General features: G+C 48.4%; 2 protein-coding genes across 4 annotated transcripts in view; one reads left to right on the top strand and one right to left on the bottom strand.

Annotated features, from left to right (window-relative positions):
• The window catches only part of SEMA4B (semaphorin 4B), a 36,240-nt gene extending 27,074 nt beyond the window's left edge, over positions 1-9,166 (top strand). For all 3 annotated transcript variants that reach the window (XM_031955610.1, XM_031955609.1, XM_031955611.1), the window contains exons 6-16: positions 333-431; positions 2,413-2,524; positions 3,153-3,269; positions 3,561-3,712; positions 4,151-4,332; positions 4,578-4,725; positions 5,251-5,461; positions 5,593-5,708; positions 6,058-6,224; positions 6,826-6,911; positions 7,209-9,166. In XM_031955610.1, the coding sequence (XP_031811470.1) occupies positions 333-431; positions 2,413-2,524; positions 3,153-3,269; positions 3,561-3,712; positions 4,151-4,332; positions 4,578-4,725; positions 5,251-5,461; positions 5,593-5,708; positions 6,058-6,224; positions 6,826-6,911; positions 7,209-7,945 (2,127 nt within the window). In that variant the 3' untranslated portion in view covers positions 7,946-9,166. The remainder of the gene's footprint in view (positions 1-332; positions 432-2,412; positions 2,525-3,152; positions 3,270-3,560; positions 3,713-4,150; positions 4,333-4,577; positions 4,726-5,250; positions 5,462-5,592; positions 5,709-6,057; positions 6,225-6,825; positions 6,912-7,208) is intronic.
• A 633-nt stretch (positions 9,167-9,799) lies between these two features.
• Positions 9,800-12,663, bottom strand: CIB1 (calcium and integrin binding 1). The gene is made up of 7 exons (XM_031955614.1): positions 12,523-12,663; positions 12,201-12,235; positions 11,084-11,192; positions 10,698-10,848; positions 10,489-10,607; positions 10,316-10,404; positions 9,800-10,051 (listed from the first exon to the last, which is right to left on the bottom strand). Exons 1-7 carry the CDS (start codon positions 12,571-12,573, stop codon positions 10,030-10,032), a joined length of 576 nt encoding a protein of 191 aa, XP_031811474.1. The 5' UTR covers positions 12,574-12,663; the 3' UTR covers positions 9,800-10,029.
• Between the last annotated feature and the right edge of the window lie 76 nt (positions 12,664-12,739).

Below are 12,739 nucleotides of genomic sequence, written 5' to 3' on the forward strand. Positions count from 1 at the left end.
CAAACCCCTGTAGTTTGTTAGGACTGAGGTATTCGTCCAAGGGTTATATCCCTCTTCAGAGGCTCCAGAAGATGCTCCCTGGTCTTGAGAACTTTGGATAGACTGTTGCTCTGGAGCATTCAATCTTCCCCTATCTCAGTCACTTCAGTGACATCTGGGAGTTCAGTCTAAGCCTGAGGTCACCCAGGTCCATGCAGTCAGCCCTCTTCCTTAAGAAACCGAGAGATGGCCTATATTTTTTATGATGAGACTCAGTAGTATTTGTATATGATGATGAAAGAAGGAATGAGGGGAGGGGATACAGGATGATAATGCTTACTTCTTCTTCCTAGAGGGACTGTCACAACTACATCAAGCTTCTCCAGCCACTCAACAGCAGCCATTTGTACACCTGTGGTACAGCTGCCTTCAGCCCAGTCTGTGCCTACATAGTAAGTGGCAGCCTCAGCGACCCACTCCCCACTTCCTCGACACCCCTCCCCCCAACTCTCCCAGTGCCATCTCGGTTCTCAGACAGGCCAGGGTAACCAGGAAAGGCATCAAATGCCCCCAGCTCTTGTCATTGCATGTAGGGAAGTTGTTTCTCAACTAGGCCTGAAAATCCTGGGGAGAGGAACATAGGATCACAAATCTGGGGCTGGAAGAGAGCTCAAATCCTTCTACTCCAACTCCCTCATTTTACAGATCTGGAGAGTTTAAGTCACTTGCTCAAGGTCATGTCGGTTAGTAAGTGTGTGAGGAGAGAGTTTAACCCAGGTCTTCTAAGGCAGCTGGATGAAACAGTGGCTAGAACACTGGACCTGGAAGAGATGCCAATTATCCCACCCTAACTACCGAGTTGGAAAGACTTAGACTATAGAATTCACCATGAACTTTGTGTCAGTTGTATTGGTTAGCTCAGCCTAGGAAGGATCATCAAATGGCTAAAATGTTAGAGGGATTTTTAGTCAGGACCATCCATTAATAATGGTGTGGAATGGTGCACTTGTCAGCATTGATGGAAGGAGGACCTCTCCCTTTGAGATCAGATCCTTAACATTTCTGCCTTCTCTGAGAGCCATTCATATGCACACAAATCTGTTCCACACACACAATCTCTCTAACTCACCCAATTTCCTCTATCATATAAGCATAGCTCTTTCATACAATGCTTTAATGTATGCAGAATGCTTTTGTATGTGTGATCTCATTTGATCCTCAACACAATCCTGTGCAGTGGATGTCAGATGTCTCTGCAGACAAGGAAACTGAGACTGAAAAATGATACGAAGTGTCTGAAGCAAGATTTGATCTCAGGGCTTTCTTACTATCATGTCCAGCACTTTATCCACAATCCTACCTAGTTGTTGCTATAGTTGATTATTTCTCTATGTAACACATACCATAGATCTTTTCCTTGTCTCATACTGACATGCATCTATAGCTCTCTTTTTATATTTGTATATATCCCTTTCACACTTAAAATCTTATTTTATTATGAATATAACCATCAATAAACACCATCTTTTCAGTATACAAATAAGAGAATAAAGAACTTTATAGGAACCTGCAGACTTATATTTTACATACATTTTAAAAGTTTACGTGAAATTTTCAAAATTATATCTTTTTGGGGAGTCTAAACCTGTGATATTTCGCAGGTTTAAGGAGCTCTCTGGTGAGCAGACTCCCTTTGCCCATGCAATTCAGTAACTTTTCCATAACTTAGTTTTTGTTGTCTAAGGCACTGTGAGATTCAATCAATTAATTAATAAACATTAATTACCCAATTAAATTGGGTAATTTACTATGTGCCACTACATAGTAGTACCAGGATAGCTAGAAGGAAAAGTGCATAGAGTGCATAAAGTCAGGAGGACTCATCTCCCTGAGATCCAATCTGGCCTCAAACATTTACTAGCTATGTGACCCTAGCGAAGGCGCTTCACCCTGCTTGCCTCAGTTTCCTCATATGTACAATGAGCTGGAGAAGAAAATGGCAAATTGCTACAGTATTGAGGAAAAACCCGCCTGAGGCCACAGAATCATAAGTGACTGAAAACAACCGGCCACCCACAAAACTATTTGCCAGCACTGCTCTAAGCCACAGGGATTCAAAGAGAGAGCAGGTTCTGCCCTCACAGAGCTTATAGTCAAATGGAGGAGAGAACATCCAAAACAAGCTGAAAACAGGATAAATAATTAACCGAGGGAAGGCTCTAGAATTTGAGAGTCAGTAATTTGCCCAGGGTCCCAGTATGTGCCAATTGGGAGGCTTGAACCCAAATATTCCCAAGCCCATTCTCTAGCAGCCATACTCAGCTGTCTCTTCTCATGGCCTTTCTGCTTTCCTTGTCCTGACTGACCCATGACCCCTTGGCTGCTGTGGCCCTGCTCCAGGGCCCTGAATGGTCCCATTTGTCTTTACCTTAGAACATTCAGAACTTCACCCTGGAGCGAGATGGAACGGGGAACGTCCTGCTAGAGGATGGGAAAGGCCGCTGTCCATTTGACCCAGAGTACAAATCGACAGCCATCATGGTTGGTAAGCATCTGGTATCCTCCCAGGAGCAGAGTATATAGAGGTCTGGAATGGGGGCATTGGATTCCCTAGCACAAGGGGGCTCTGGAAAAGCTTCCTGAGAAAACTGCCAGGATGACCTTTCACACGAGGCTGAGTCTGGACCTGGCTGGGGAGCTGCTCCCTCTCTCTTCCCCTTTCTTTCCATTTTACCACTTTTATTTAATCTGTTTTGAGGATAGAACTGTAGAACCATAGCACTTGCTTGAGAATGTTGTTAGAGATGATCAAAGTAACACTTGATGTCACAAAGTGTATCTGGACTGCTTTGTTACAAGGGTTCTATTGATCAGGTGGAACAATTGGAGGACTTATTGGGAAGTGATGTTTTTTTTGTTGGTTTTTTTTTTAAAGGTACCAATAAAACGATTTTTCTAAGTTGTCACTATGTCCCCCTAGGGTTTGTTTTCTTTGATATCGATTCTGTTCCTAGGTCTAAATTTAATTTAGGACATATGGGTACCTTGGGGTCCCAAAATGATGAAATGAACCTTCAAATTCCTTTCCCAGTCCCTACTCAGCTTAGAGGAGCTGATTCTCTGCAATGGGGGCTGCTCTGGGGCTGTTCCCATGGGAATGTTTCTCTTGGCAGATGGCAAGCTCTATGCTGGAACAGTCAGCAACTTCCAGGGGAACGAGCCAACCATCTCCCAGAGCCAGGGTAATCGCCTCACCCTCAAGACTGAGAACTCCCTCAACTGGCTTCAAGGTGACAATTTCCCCCCTCCCCTCCAACCCTATCCTTCAGGGCTAGCCCTGCATGCCTGGACTTAGAGGAACATCTTGGTCCCAGGATGAATGGAGGGGACCCCAACTGGAGGCCGAGCCTGGTGCAATGGGCCCAGCATGGGAGGGTTGTGCCAGAGGAGTTGTGTCCCAGCTACTGTGAATCTGGCAAGGTCCTTGAGTGGAGAGCAGGTTCTTTCTCCTCATGGGACAGATGCCATGGGGCTCCCCTTCTGCTTCCTCCACCAACTCAGTCTTTTCCCACCCCACACAGACCCAGCCTTTGTGAGCTCCGCTTACATTCCTGAGAGCCTGGACAACCCACGGGGGGATGATGACAAAATCTACTTCTTCTTCAGTGAGACTGGCAAGGAGTTTGACTTCTTTGAGAACACTGTTGTGTCCCGAATTGCCCGTGTGTGCAAGGTGAGGACCAGGGTCTAACAAAAAATGAGATTTGCTGGGGGAAAGTGTACTTTCTCCTTCCCCTCCTCAATTTTCTTCAGTCTGGGTCTCTCATTTGCCCTTCTTGGTCCTACCTGTCAGATATATGTGTCCCTAGCATATCACCCCCTTTCATATCAGAAACTCTGTGAGGGCAGCAGAGACTGTGTGCCTCGTACAGTGCCCTTCCTGTATATGCTTCAGAGAGGTGGGCTGTGCTGGGGTTCTGTGAGAGCCTTCGCAGTCAGCATACCTAAGATCTGGCCTTTTCCAACAGCCGTCAGTTCTCAGAGCTGGGATCAGGCAGGAGTGACATGCATACCAACTGACCCCTTTAGGTGCTCCTCTCTTCAGAGACCCTCACTCAAGTCATTGCCTCCCCACGTGATTTCACAAAACCTGATTTTTCTCTCCTGTCAGGGGGACCTTGGTGGGGAGAGAGTACTGCAGAGACGCTGGACATCTTTCTTGAAAGCCCAGTTGCTTTGCTCCCGGTCATCTGATGGTTTCCCCTTCAATGTGCTCCAAGATGTCTTTGTGCTGAGCCCTAGCCCTAAGGACTGGCAAGATACCCTCTTCTATGGAGTCTTCACTTCACAATGGTAGGTCCCCAATGGGACTAAGATTCCCATTCTTAGCCCAAATGGCTGAAAAGCCAGGGAAGAAAAAGAGTGTGGATCTGCTGTTGTTCAATTAGGAAGAAACTAAAAGGGCCAGCTCTTTTTGTGGGATGAGAGGAGAGGCCCCACCTACAGATAACTTCCCTTGGATTTTTAGCAGACTTTTAAGGATCTTCAGCTGCCACCAGGGTCTGTCACAATTCAGACAATATCTGTCTCTCTTGTAGGCATCAAGGAGCTGCAGGAGGCTCAGCCATATGTGTCTTCACCATGCAGGACGTAGAGAGTGCCTTCAATGGTCTCTATAAGGAAGTAAACCGAGAAACGCAGCAGTGGTATACAGTGATGGAGTCACCAACACCCCGGCCAGGAGCGGTCTGTATTCCTCTCCAACATTTTACCTTATTCTCAAAGCAGATCCCTGTGTATCCTCAAGCAAAAGCCACACAAGCCTTGGTCAATTCATTCTGTCTCCAAAGTCAAAGATCCAAAATAATACCCCCTCCCCACTCCCTCTCTGCAGGAAGCAGAGAAAGTTTTGAGATGTATGCAGTCATATAGTCTTCAGTAGAGAAATAAGAACTCTGTGTTAGGTGTATGCATACATATGCACACATATATGTACATGCATTTAGACATATATGTGCATGTGTGTGTTGTAGGTATGTGTATTGACATATACCCTTCATTTATACATCTCTTCTAGGTCTATTATTATTTGTGTTTATCTCCATGTATATACATATAATAGATCTAGAAGAGATTTTGAGTGTATAACTATTAAAGTAATATTATCCCATCCCTGGTGGATGAGTTCCTCTTGTATAGAAATACTTTTGAGTGTTAATCTTTCTTAAATTTTCTCGTTTAAATTTTTCTTCTTTGTTGTTTTTCCTACAGTGCATCACTAACAGTGCCCGGGAAAAGAGAATCAATTCCTCTTTGCAGCTTCCTGACCGTGTACTTAACTTCCTCAAAGATCACTTTTTGATGGATAGGCAGGTCCGAAGCAGCCCGCTGCTGCTGCAGAACAGGGCCCGTTATCAGCGCCTCTCAGTGCATCGAGTCCCTGGGCTGCACCATACTTATGATGTCCTCTTCTTGGGCACAAGTGAGTTTTCTGGATTGTGAGAAGGAAGGGCCCTCGCCAAGGGTCGGCTGGGGACTGTGACACTTAATGGAAATCCTTTCTCTAGGAGGAGAAAGTTGAGTCTCTCTCTCTCTCTCTCTCTCATTTTGCAGGCGATGGCCGACTACACAAAACTGTGAGCTCAAGGCAGAGGGTACATATTATTGAGGAGATCCGGCTCTTCCCACCTGACCACCCTGTACAGAATTTACTGTTGGATCCCCAAAGAGTGAGCAATATGGTTAAAAGGAGGGAGGAGGAGGAATACTGGTCTAACTTTTGTTCCAAATTTCTGTGTCCCTGGGCCACCACATCGCCATTCTGTTTTTCTCTCCCTCATTCCTTGGATTGGAATGGAGAATTTCAAGTCTGGTATCAGATCCAGACTATATAGAGTTTGGGTGTGTTCAGAAAAGGGACTTGGGGAACCATAGATTGGCAGCTGTGCCATAAGGTAAAATCTGATCCAACCTTTTATCCTCCAAACCAGAGCTGGGTGGATGTTGTGGATACAAAGAGTGCGTCCCTAGACAGGAGGCTCCCGTTGCTAGCTTCTCATCACTTTTTATCTCATTCAGGGGCTGCTGTATGCTTCCTCCTACTCGGCTGTGGTTCAGGTGTCTGTGGCAAACTGCAGCCTGTACACAAGTTGTGGGGAATGCATCCTATCCCGAGACCCTTACTGTGCTTGGAGTGGTACCAGTTGCAAGGATGTCAGGCACTACCGGCCCGAGCTGGCCTCACAGTAAGAAGGCTACTGCTGCTTCTCCAATGACTTCTCTCTCCTTTGCCCCCGGGGCCATTGGCCTTCATTCTCCCCCCCGCTGAAGTCCTTCTTTCTTCATTCTGTGCTTAAGGGGGGGGGAGGGGGGAGGGGAAACGGTGTTCTGGGGATGCCGGCCTGGAAAGCTGCCCTGTGTTCCTCCTGCCTCTTATTCCCCTACTTTGCTGTGTAGAAAGCAGCACCCTGTGAAATTGATCTCACTAATGACTTTAAAATAATGATGATAATGATAGCAATAAAGTGCTCATTGAATCCCACAACCAGCTTGGGACAGAGGTGCTCTCGTTATCTCCATTTTACAGATGAAAAAACAGGCAGATAGGGGTTATTGCCCAGGATCACCGGGTTGGTGATGTCAGAGTTGGACTTGAATGCAGGCCTTCCTGACTCCAGATCTGGTGATCTGTCCATTGCTCCACCTGGCCACCCTTTTCTCTTCAAGCACTGGGACAGAGGGCAGGTTGCCTCCAGAGTCACAGGGTGAACGCTCTGGTTTGCTTGGACTGCCACAGTTGGAGGGCCCATCTCCCAACTTTGTCATTGACTTTTCTCTCTTCCTCAGGCCATGGGTACAGGACATTGAAACTGCCAACACCGAACAACTCTGCAACAAGTCTGCATTCAGCCCCCAACCTCCTACGTCGTCAGGTAAAGTCTTCCACTTCAGGAGAGGATAGGTGAAAGCAGCTGAGGCCATATCTGCTGCAGGGAGAGCTGACTTTTCAGGGAACAATTTATATCGTTGCTCCCATCTCCCTTTCTCCTTACTCCCAGACGCTCTCCTTTCACATACAATAATGATAGCGTTTAGCTATCCCCAAACAAAGGATAGGTCTCTAGTGGGGCCCTCTGGTGGGTAGCCAGACCTTGATTTTTTCCTAATAAAGGGAGTCCCCAGAGTGTCTTGGGGAGCCTTTGGACACCTGCTGTGTTTCTCCTCAGCAGGTGAGACACCGTGCAAGCAGGTACGCTTCCTGCCCAACACTGTTAACACGCTAACCTGCCGACTGCTCTCGAACCTCGCATCCCGACGCTGGCTACACAACAAGGCCCCCATTAACAACTCTGCCTCTTACCGTGTGCTGCCCAGTGGGGACCTGCTTCTGGTGGGCAGCCAGGACGGGCTGGGCTCTTTCCAGTGTTGGTCCATGGAGGAGAACTTTCAGCAGCTGGTGGCCAGCTACTGTGTGGAGGCTACCGAGGAGGCTTCAGATGGAGAGGAGGGCTCTATCATCCCCCTTATCATCAACACCTCCCGCGTGAGCTCGCCTGCCAATGGCAAGGCCGCTTTGGTGCCTTACAAGACTTATTGGAACGAGTTCCTGCTGATGTGTGGTCTGTTTGGATTTGCCGTTGTACTTCTAGCTCTCTTCTTCCTTTATCGACACCGAGATAACATGAAGGTCTTCCTCAAGCAGGGAGAGTGTGCCAGTGTACATCCTAGGACCCGCCCAGTGATGATGCCCTCTGAAAACCGCTCCCTCAATGGAGGCGGCCCCCCCAGTGCCCTGCCTGATCACAAAGGTTACCAGGCCCTTGCTGACAGCTCTCCAGGACTGCGAGCTTTCACGGAGTCAGAAAAGAGGCCGCTCAGTGTTCAGGACAGCTTTGTAGAGGTGTCTCCTCCGTGTCCCCGGCCCCGGGTGCGGCTGGGCTCTGAGATCCGTGACTCCGTGGTATGAGCACAGGTGATGGGCGAACACCAACTTTTGCCCTAGGGACTAGGACTCCATGTAGAATGGCCAGGCCTTTCTGTTCCTCATCAAAGAGCACCCAAAAGTCAAAGAACGGAGCTAATTAGTGGGGCAGCTCCCTTCTACTTCCTAAGGGAGTCTCTGGGGATGTGCACCAGCCAGAGAGAGAAGGATCATCAGCCTTATAGCCTGCCTTGTAGCCTCCTCCCCTCAACCAGGAATGAAAGAGAGGTGGTTTTGCTGGCCCTGGGTGATTACCTTGAAGCTCCACATATTGAATCTACAACCAGAAGGCCCCTAGAGGGGGCCCAGTTGTTCAGGAATGTCTTTCACTCCTCAGTCTTTGCTATGAGACTGTTCTGTCAGACTAGCTCTCCTGAGCCCTTTTGAAAACATTTTTCTTTAAAAAAGAGAGAATGTGAAATAAGTGGGAGGGATGAGAAGTGATCAAGAACTTTCCTTTGAGCCTTGTTCTGGAAAGGCTTCAGTTCATGGGCTCCCCCTTCCTTACAATTTCCTTGGGGCATTTTGGATGTACCAGGAGAATAAGATTGCCTGAGCCTGAGTTTGAAATACTACATCTCTTCTTCAATGTGCCTCCTTTCACTTCTTCCTGTGTTCTGCTGCCAAAGTCAATCACTGCAGAGCTCCAGGGCTATCCCTGAGGCCCCCAAGGAGTCTGGTCCTTCCATGCCAAGGACCCTTGAGTGTGAGAAAGCCAAACCAGAGCACACTTTCTCCTACCTCCACAGAACTGTCAAGCTATAGACAACAGGAGAATTGTTATATCACTGCCAAACCTGCCAAGCCACAGAGACTAGTAGTGGCTTTTCTACATGCTCTCTTGGGACACTAGAGGGCTGGCATAAGGCTGCTGTCATTACTATATTAATAAGGGAGGAGATAGAATCACACTCCATTTTTTGATGGAGTTCATGTTCATCAAAGACTAGACTGTCTTCTCTTCCTGATAACCTAAACGAACCACTATGTCCCCATTCTTCTTTGTCCTCTGACCCTTGGACTTCCTTATTTCCATAAATGACTAACTTCCCAAGCTGAATAATTATCTGGCCCTTTGTGCTGTTTCTACCCAAAGGAACAATGACACTGCCCAGTCCAGGGGCCAAGAATCTATGTGGGTTTTGTATCTTTTTTTTTTTTTTTTTTTATAAAATGCACTTTACTTTTTTTTTTTTTTAATAAAATCTGAAACTGAATTTTAACTTATTGCATTGTGCCTTTCCCTCTCACACTGAATGCTGTTATTAAAAACTGGTTGTGTCTTGGGCACAGAGAAAAGCCCAATTATCTTTTGTCCTCCTTATGTTGGGCCTGCCTCTATATTTTCAAATGTTTCTTCTATTTATCTTTGGTAAGTAAATATTCAGATGAGAAAGGGATGTTAGGAATCCAAACAGTTGGTCTGCTCTATAGCTAAACTACAAGAATGAGGCTAAGTGGAGGTGACCAGCAGTTTGAACTGTTTATTTTTAGGAAGCAGCTGGGGTTAAATATCTTATCCAGAGTCAAAGAGCTAGTAAGTGTCTGAGGCCATAATTGAACCTGGGGCTGCCTTCTGACTCCCAAGGCCGGTGTGGTGCTCTATCTGTAGCTGACTAGAGTGTTATACTGAGTACTGAACAATTCTCCCTTCTCTTAAGAAAGCACAGAGCAAGAAATTCATTTTGTATCCTCCATATTCCTGCTTTATAGAAATATCTCTGCCTTGGCTCTACTGTAATTCAGAAATTCTTCACTAGTCTCTGCTCCTAGTTACTAATCTTAAAAAAGATTTCTCTGCCTTAAGCTTTGTCCAATGTACTCACACTAAAACACACCTGAGCAAAACTTCCAAACATTTATTATTGATCAGTATAAACATGAACAGTGTTGTCACAATGGCAGTGAGAGGAGAGGAGAGTCCAGGAGTCTGGACTCCTCAGTACAGACCCCGGGCTAGCTCAAGCACGGCGACCATTTGTAAGGAGTCAGCACTGCAGGTGAGGTCAGTGCATAGAAGAGAATTTCTTAAAGACAGTTTGGTACAGCTAGAACACTGCAAGTCCTCATCACAGGACAATCTTAAAGGAGCTGAAAAAGACAAAGATGAATGAGTTATTGATCCACTGTCAAACAAGCATGGTGAGCAGAGGATAGGCAATGATACCTAGATGAAGTAAGCTTGGAGAGAGGCGAGAAAATATGTTCCCTAAAACCTGTCTAGAATTGGCTCAATCCTTGAGGACAAGAGGGTTGACTTGGGTCACCCTTAACCTGAAGACCTTTTCTCCATTCTCTTGCCCTCCTAGCAAGATGCTATTGGGTACCTAAATTGCCAGATGGCTCTAGTCATACCTGGTGAAGTCAGGTGAACGGGAAATGACATGCTGGAACTCTGAGAGATTGATGGTACCATCCCTGTCAATGTCAGACTCTTCTAAGATCTGTCCAGGGAAAGGAGAGACAAGTTCAGTTAAATAGCCCAATTCCTTGCCTTCCCCTTCCCTGTTCACATTGTCCATGCTCACATTCTCAATGAGTTGCTTCATCTCGGAGCTGGTGAGTTGAGTGTCCTGCCCATCCCCAGTAAGGCAGTTTACTAGGCACTTCAGATCCTCTTTATTCAAGGTCCCATCATCGTCAAAGTCTAGTAAGGAAAGACAAAAACAAAAAATTATCCCTGATGAAAAGACCACAATGCTCCCCATATTCCACTCATTGTATATGTAGTCCTTACCAAAGATGCGGAAGGCATAGTGGGACTTAATTTCAGGGGTAGCTGCATCGCTAAAGACACTGAAAAGGTCCAAGAAGTCTTCAAAGCTCAAGCTGTCTCTTTCTGGTGCTGTGGAGAATACACGGCAAATACGTTCCCTGAAGGGGTTGGCCTAGAGCAAGACAGACTCTTGTAAGCAAAGGGCATTGAGTTTCTGATAGGGAATCAACCCCTAAACTTTGATTATACATGTACTATGTTCAAAGTCCTGTACTGGGAACTATGGAGCACTGACCACTTCTAAAAGAATTAGAATAAAGGTTTCTCAGATTAGATATGTCCCCATAGATCCCAAAACAGGTGCCTAAAATTAATTACTGAATGAAGCATTGTGGGGAAGGTACCACCTTGAGCTCCGGAAGTGTTAAGATCTGCTCAGTGGATACTCGGACCCTCAGAGAATCTTCCACATTCCGAGACTCAGGAGGAAGCAGCTCAATAAACCTCCTGTGGGCCCTGGGAAACAAAACCAGAATTCCTTCATTCACTCAGCAAATATTCATTCACTCCAACAACCAGAGAAACATAATGCTCAGATTTATACTTTTTATTAAATGCACAGCTCGGCGGGGAGCTCTCCTCCAGAGGCCTACTGTTTAGTCGGGAAAGAGAGGATCAAAAAGCACAAGACAACACTATAGGAGAGATGTCACAAAGCATTATGTGGCTGGGGTCAAATGAGTAGTAGAGACAGGAAGGGACAAGCTTTCAAAGGATGAAAGAGATTAACTGGGAAGAAGCCTGGGAAATAGGTGGAGCCTGAGGGGACCCCGGGGAGATGGATGGAGAGTGGTAGCAACCAGCCGTCAACAAATATTTATTACATTCCTGCTGGGTGCCAGGCACTGGGCACGCACAGAAAGGAGTTCATGGCCCAAGACCCCTTCAGTCCCTGCCTGGTGCCCTTAGACTTGGCCCGGGTTCTACTCATGGAAGACTTTCCCAGACACCCAGTCCCACGAGGGGCCTGCCAGCCTCTTAGCACGTCTGCCCCTGCCAAGAAGGCCTCGGGAGGCCCACTCCGGGGAGAGCTCTGAAAGGGCAAGGCCTTGCTCTCCGTAGGCGCACGGACGAGTCACAGCAGGGGTGGGGCACAGCCCGGCCCGCGGGGGCACCGGCCTGGGCGGCCCGCGGGCCCCGCGTCTGTCGGTCCGTCCCAGGGCCGGGCCAGGTGCAGGGGAAGGGAAGGAAGCTAAGTCCGCGGCGGGGGAGGCGCCCAGCCCAGAGTCCCTGTGTGACCTCGGCTCTCCAGGACCGCCCGGCCTCGGGCTCCGAGGTTCCTTCAGTCCTCCCGCAGCGGACCTCGGAGATGGCCTAGCCCAGCCCCTTCATGTCACGGGGAAGGGAAGGGACTTGCCTAAGGTCACACAGTCACTCAGTGACAAAGCCAGGACAGAAAGCCCAAATCTTCTGCCCAAGTCCAGCTGCCTCCTGGGGGGGGGGGGAGGCTGGACGGGTACTTACAGGAGGATCTCCTGCTTGGTCAGGAACGTTAATTCCTGGAAGGAAACAGGAGGATCAGTGAGGTCGGCGCTGGCAGGACAGCCCCCCCTTACCCCTCAGCAACCCGCGCCCTGCCCTTGGAGCCTTTCCGGGCCTGCCCTCCCTAAAGGAGGGAGGGCAGCGGGTGGTGCACGAGACAGGCCAGAGGTCGTCGCCCCCCCCCCCCGCCCCCCCCCCCCCCCCCCGCCCCCCCCCCCCCAAACCCCGTCCGGCCCAGCCAGCCCAGGGCCCGCCCCGGCCCAGCCAAGTCTAAGCCACACAGAGGTGCTGTGTCCCCCCGAACCTGGTACTCTGTCAGCAGCTCCTTGGAGAGCTGACTGGCCGAGCTGCCCATGGCCTTGCGAGCCCCTCCGCGGCCGGACAGCCACAACTTTCCCACTCACTTCCGCCTGCAGCCGGCCCGCCCGCCCAGTCCCCGCGGCAACCGGGGGCCGACTCCGACCCCGCCTTCCGCATTTGCCTACAGGCTCCGCCTCTCTCGTTCTTAAAGGGCCCGAACT

This window comes from Sarcophilus harrisii, chromosome 2, assembly GCF_902635505.1.
Source record: "Sarcophilus harrisii chromosome 2, mSarHar1.11, whole genome shotgun sequence".
NCBI lineage: Eukaryota > Metazoa > Chordata > Mammalia > Dasyuromorphia > Dasyuridae > Sarcophilus > Sarcophilus harrisii.

Coding starts and splice junctions, on each gene's coding strand:
- CIB1 (XM_031955614.1), bottom strand. CDS start 12,573: ATGGGCAGCTCGGCCAGTCAGCTCTCCAAGGAGCTGCTGACAGAGTAC. Junction 12,236..12,522: donor AGCTGCTGACAGAGTACCAG/GTTCGGGGGGAC, acceptor GTTTCCTTCCAG/GAATTAACGTTCCTGACCAA. Junction 11,193..12,200: donor ACCAAGCAGGAGATCCTCCT/GTAAGTACCCGT, acceptor TTTGTTTCCCAG/GGCCCACAGGAGGTTTATTG.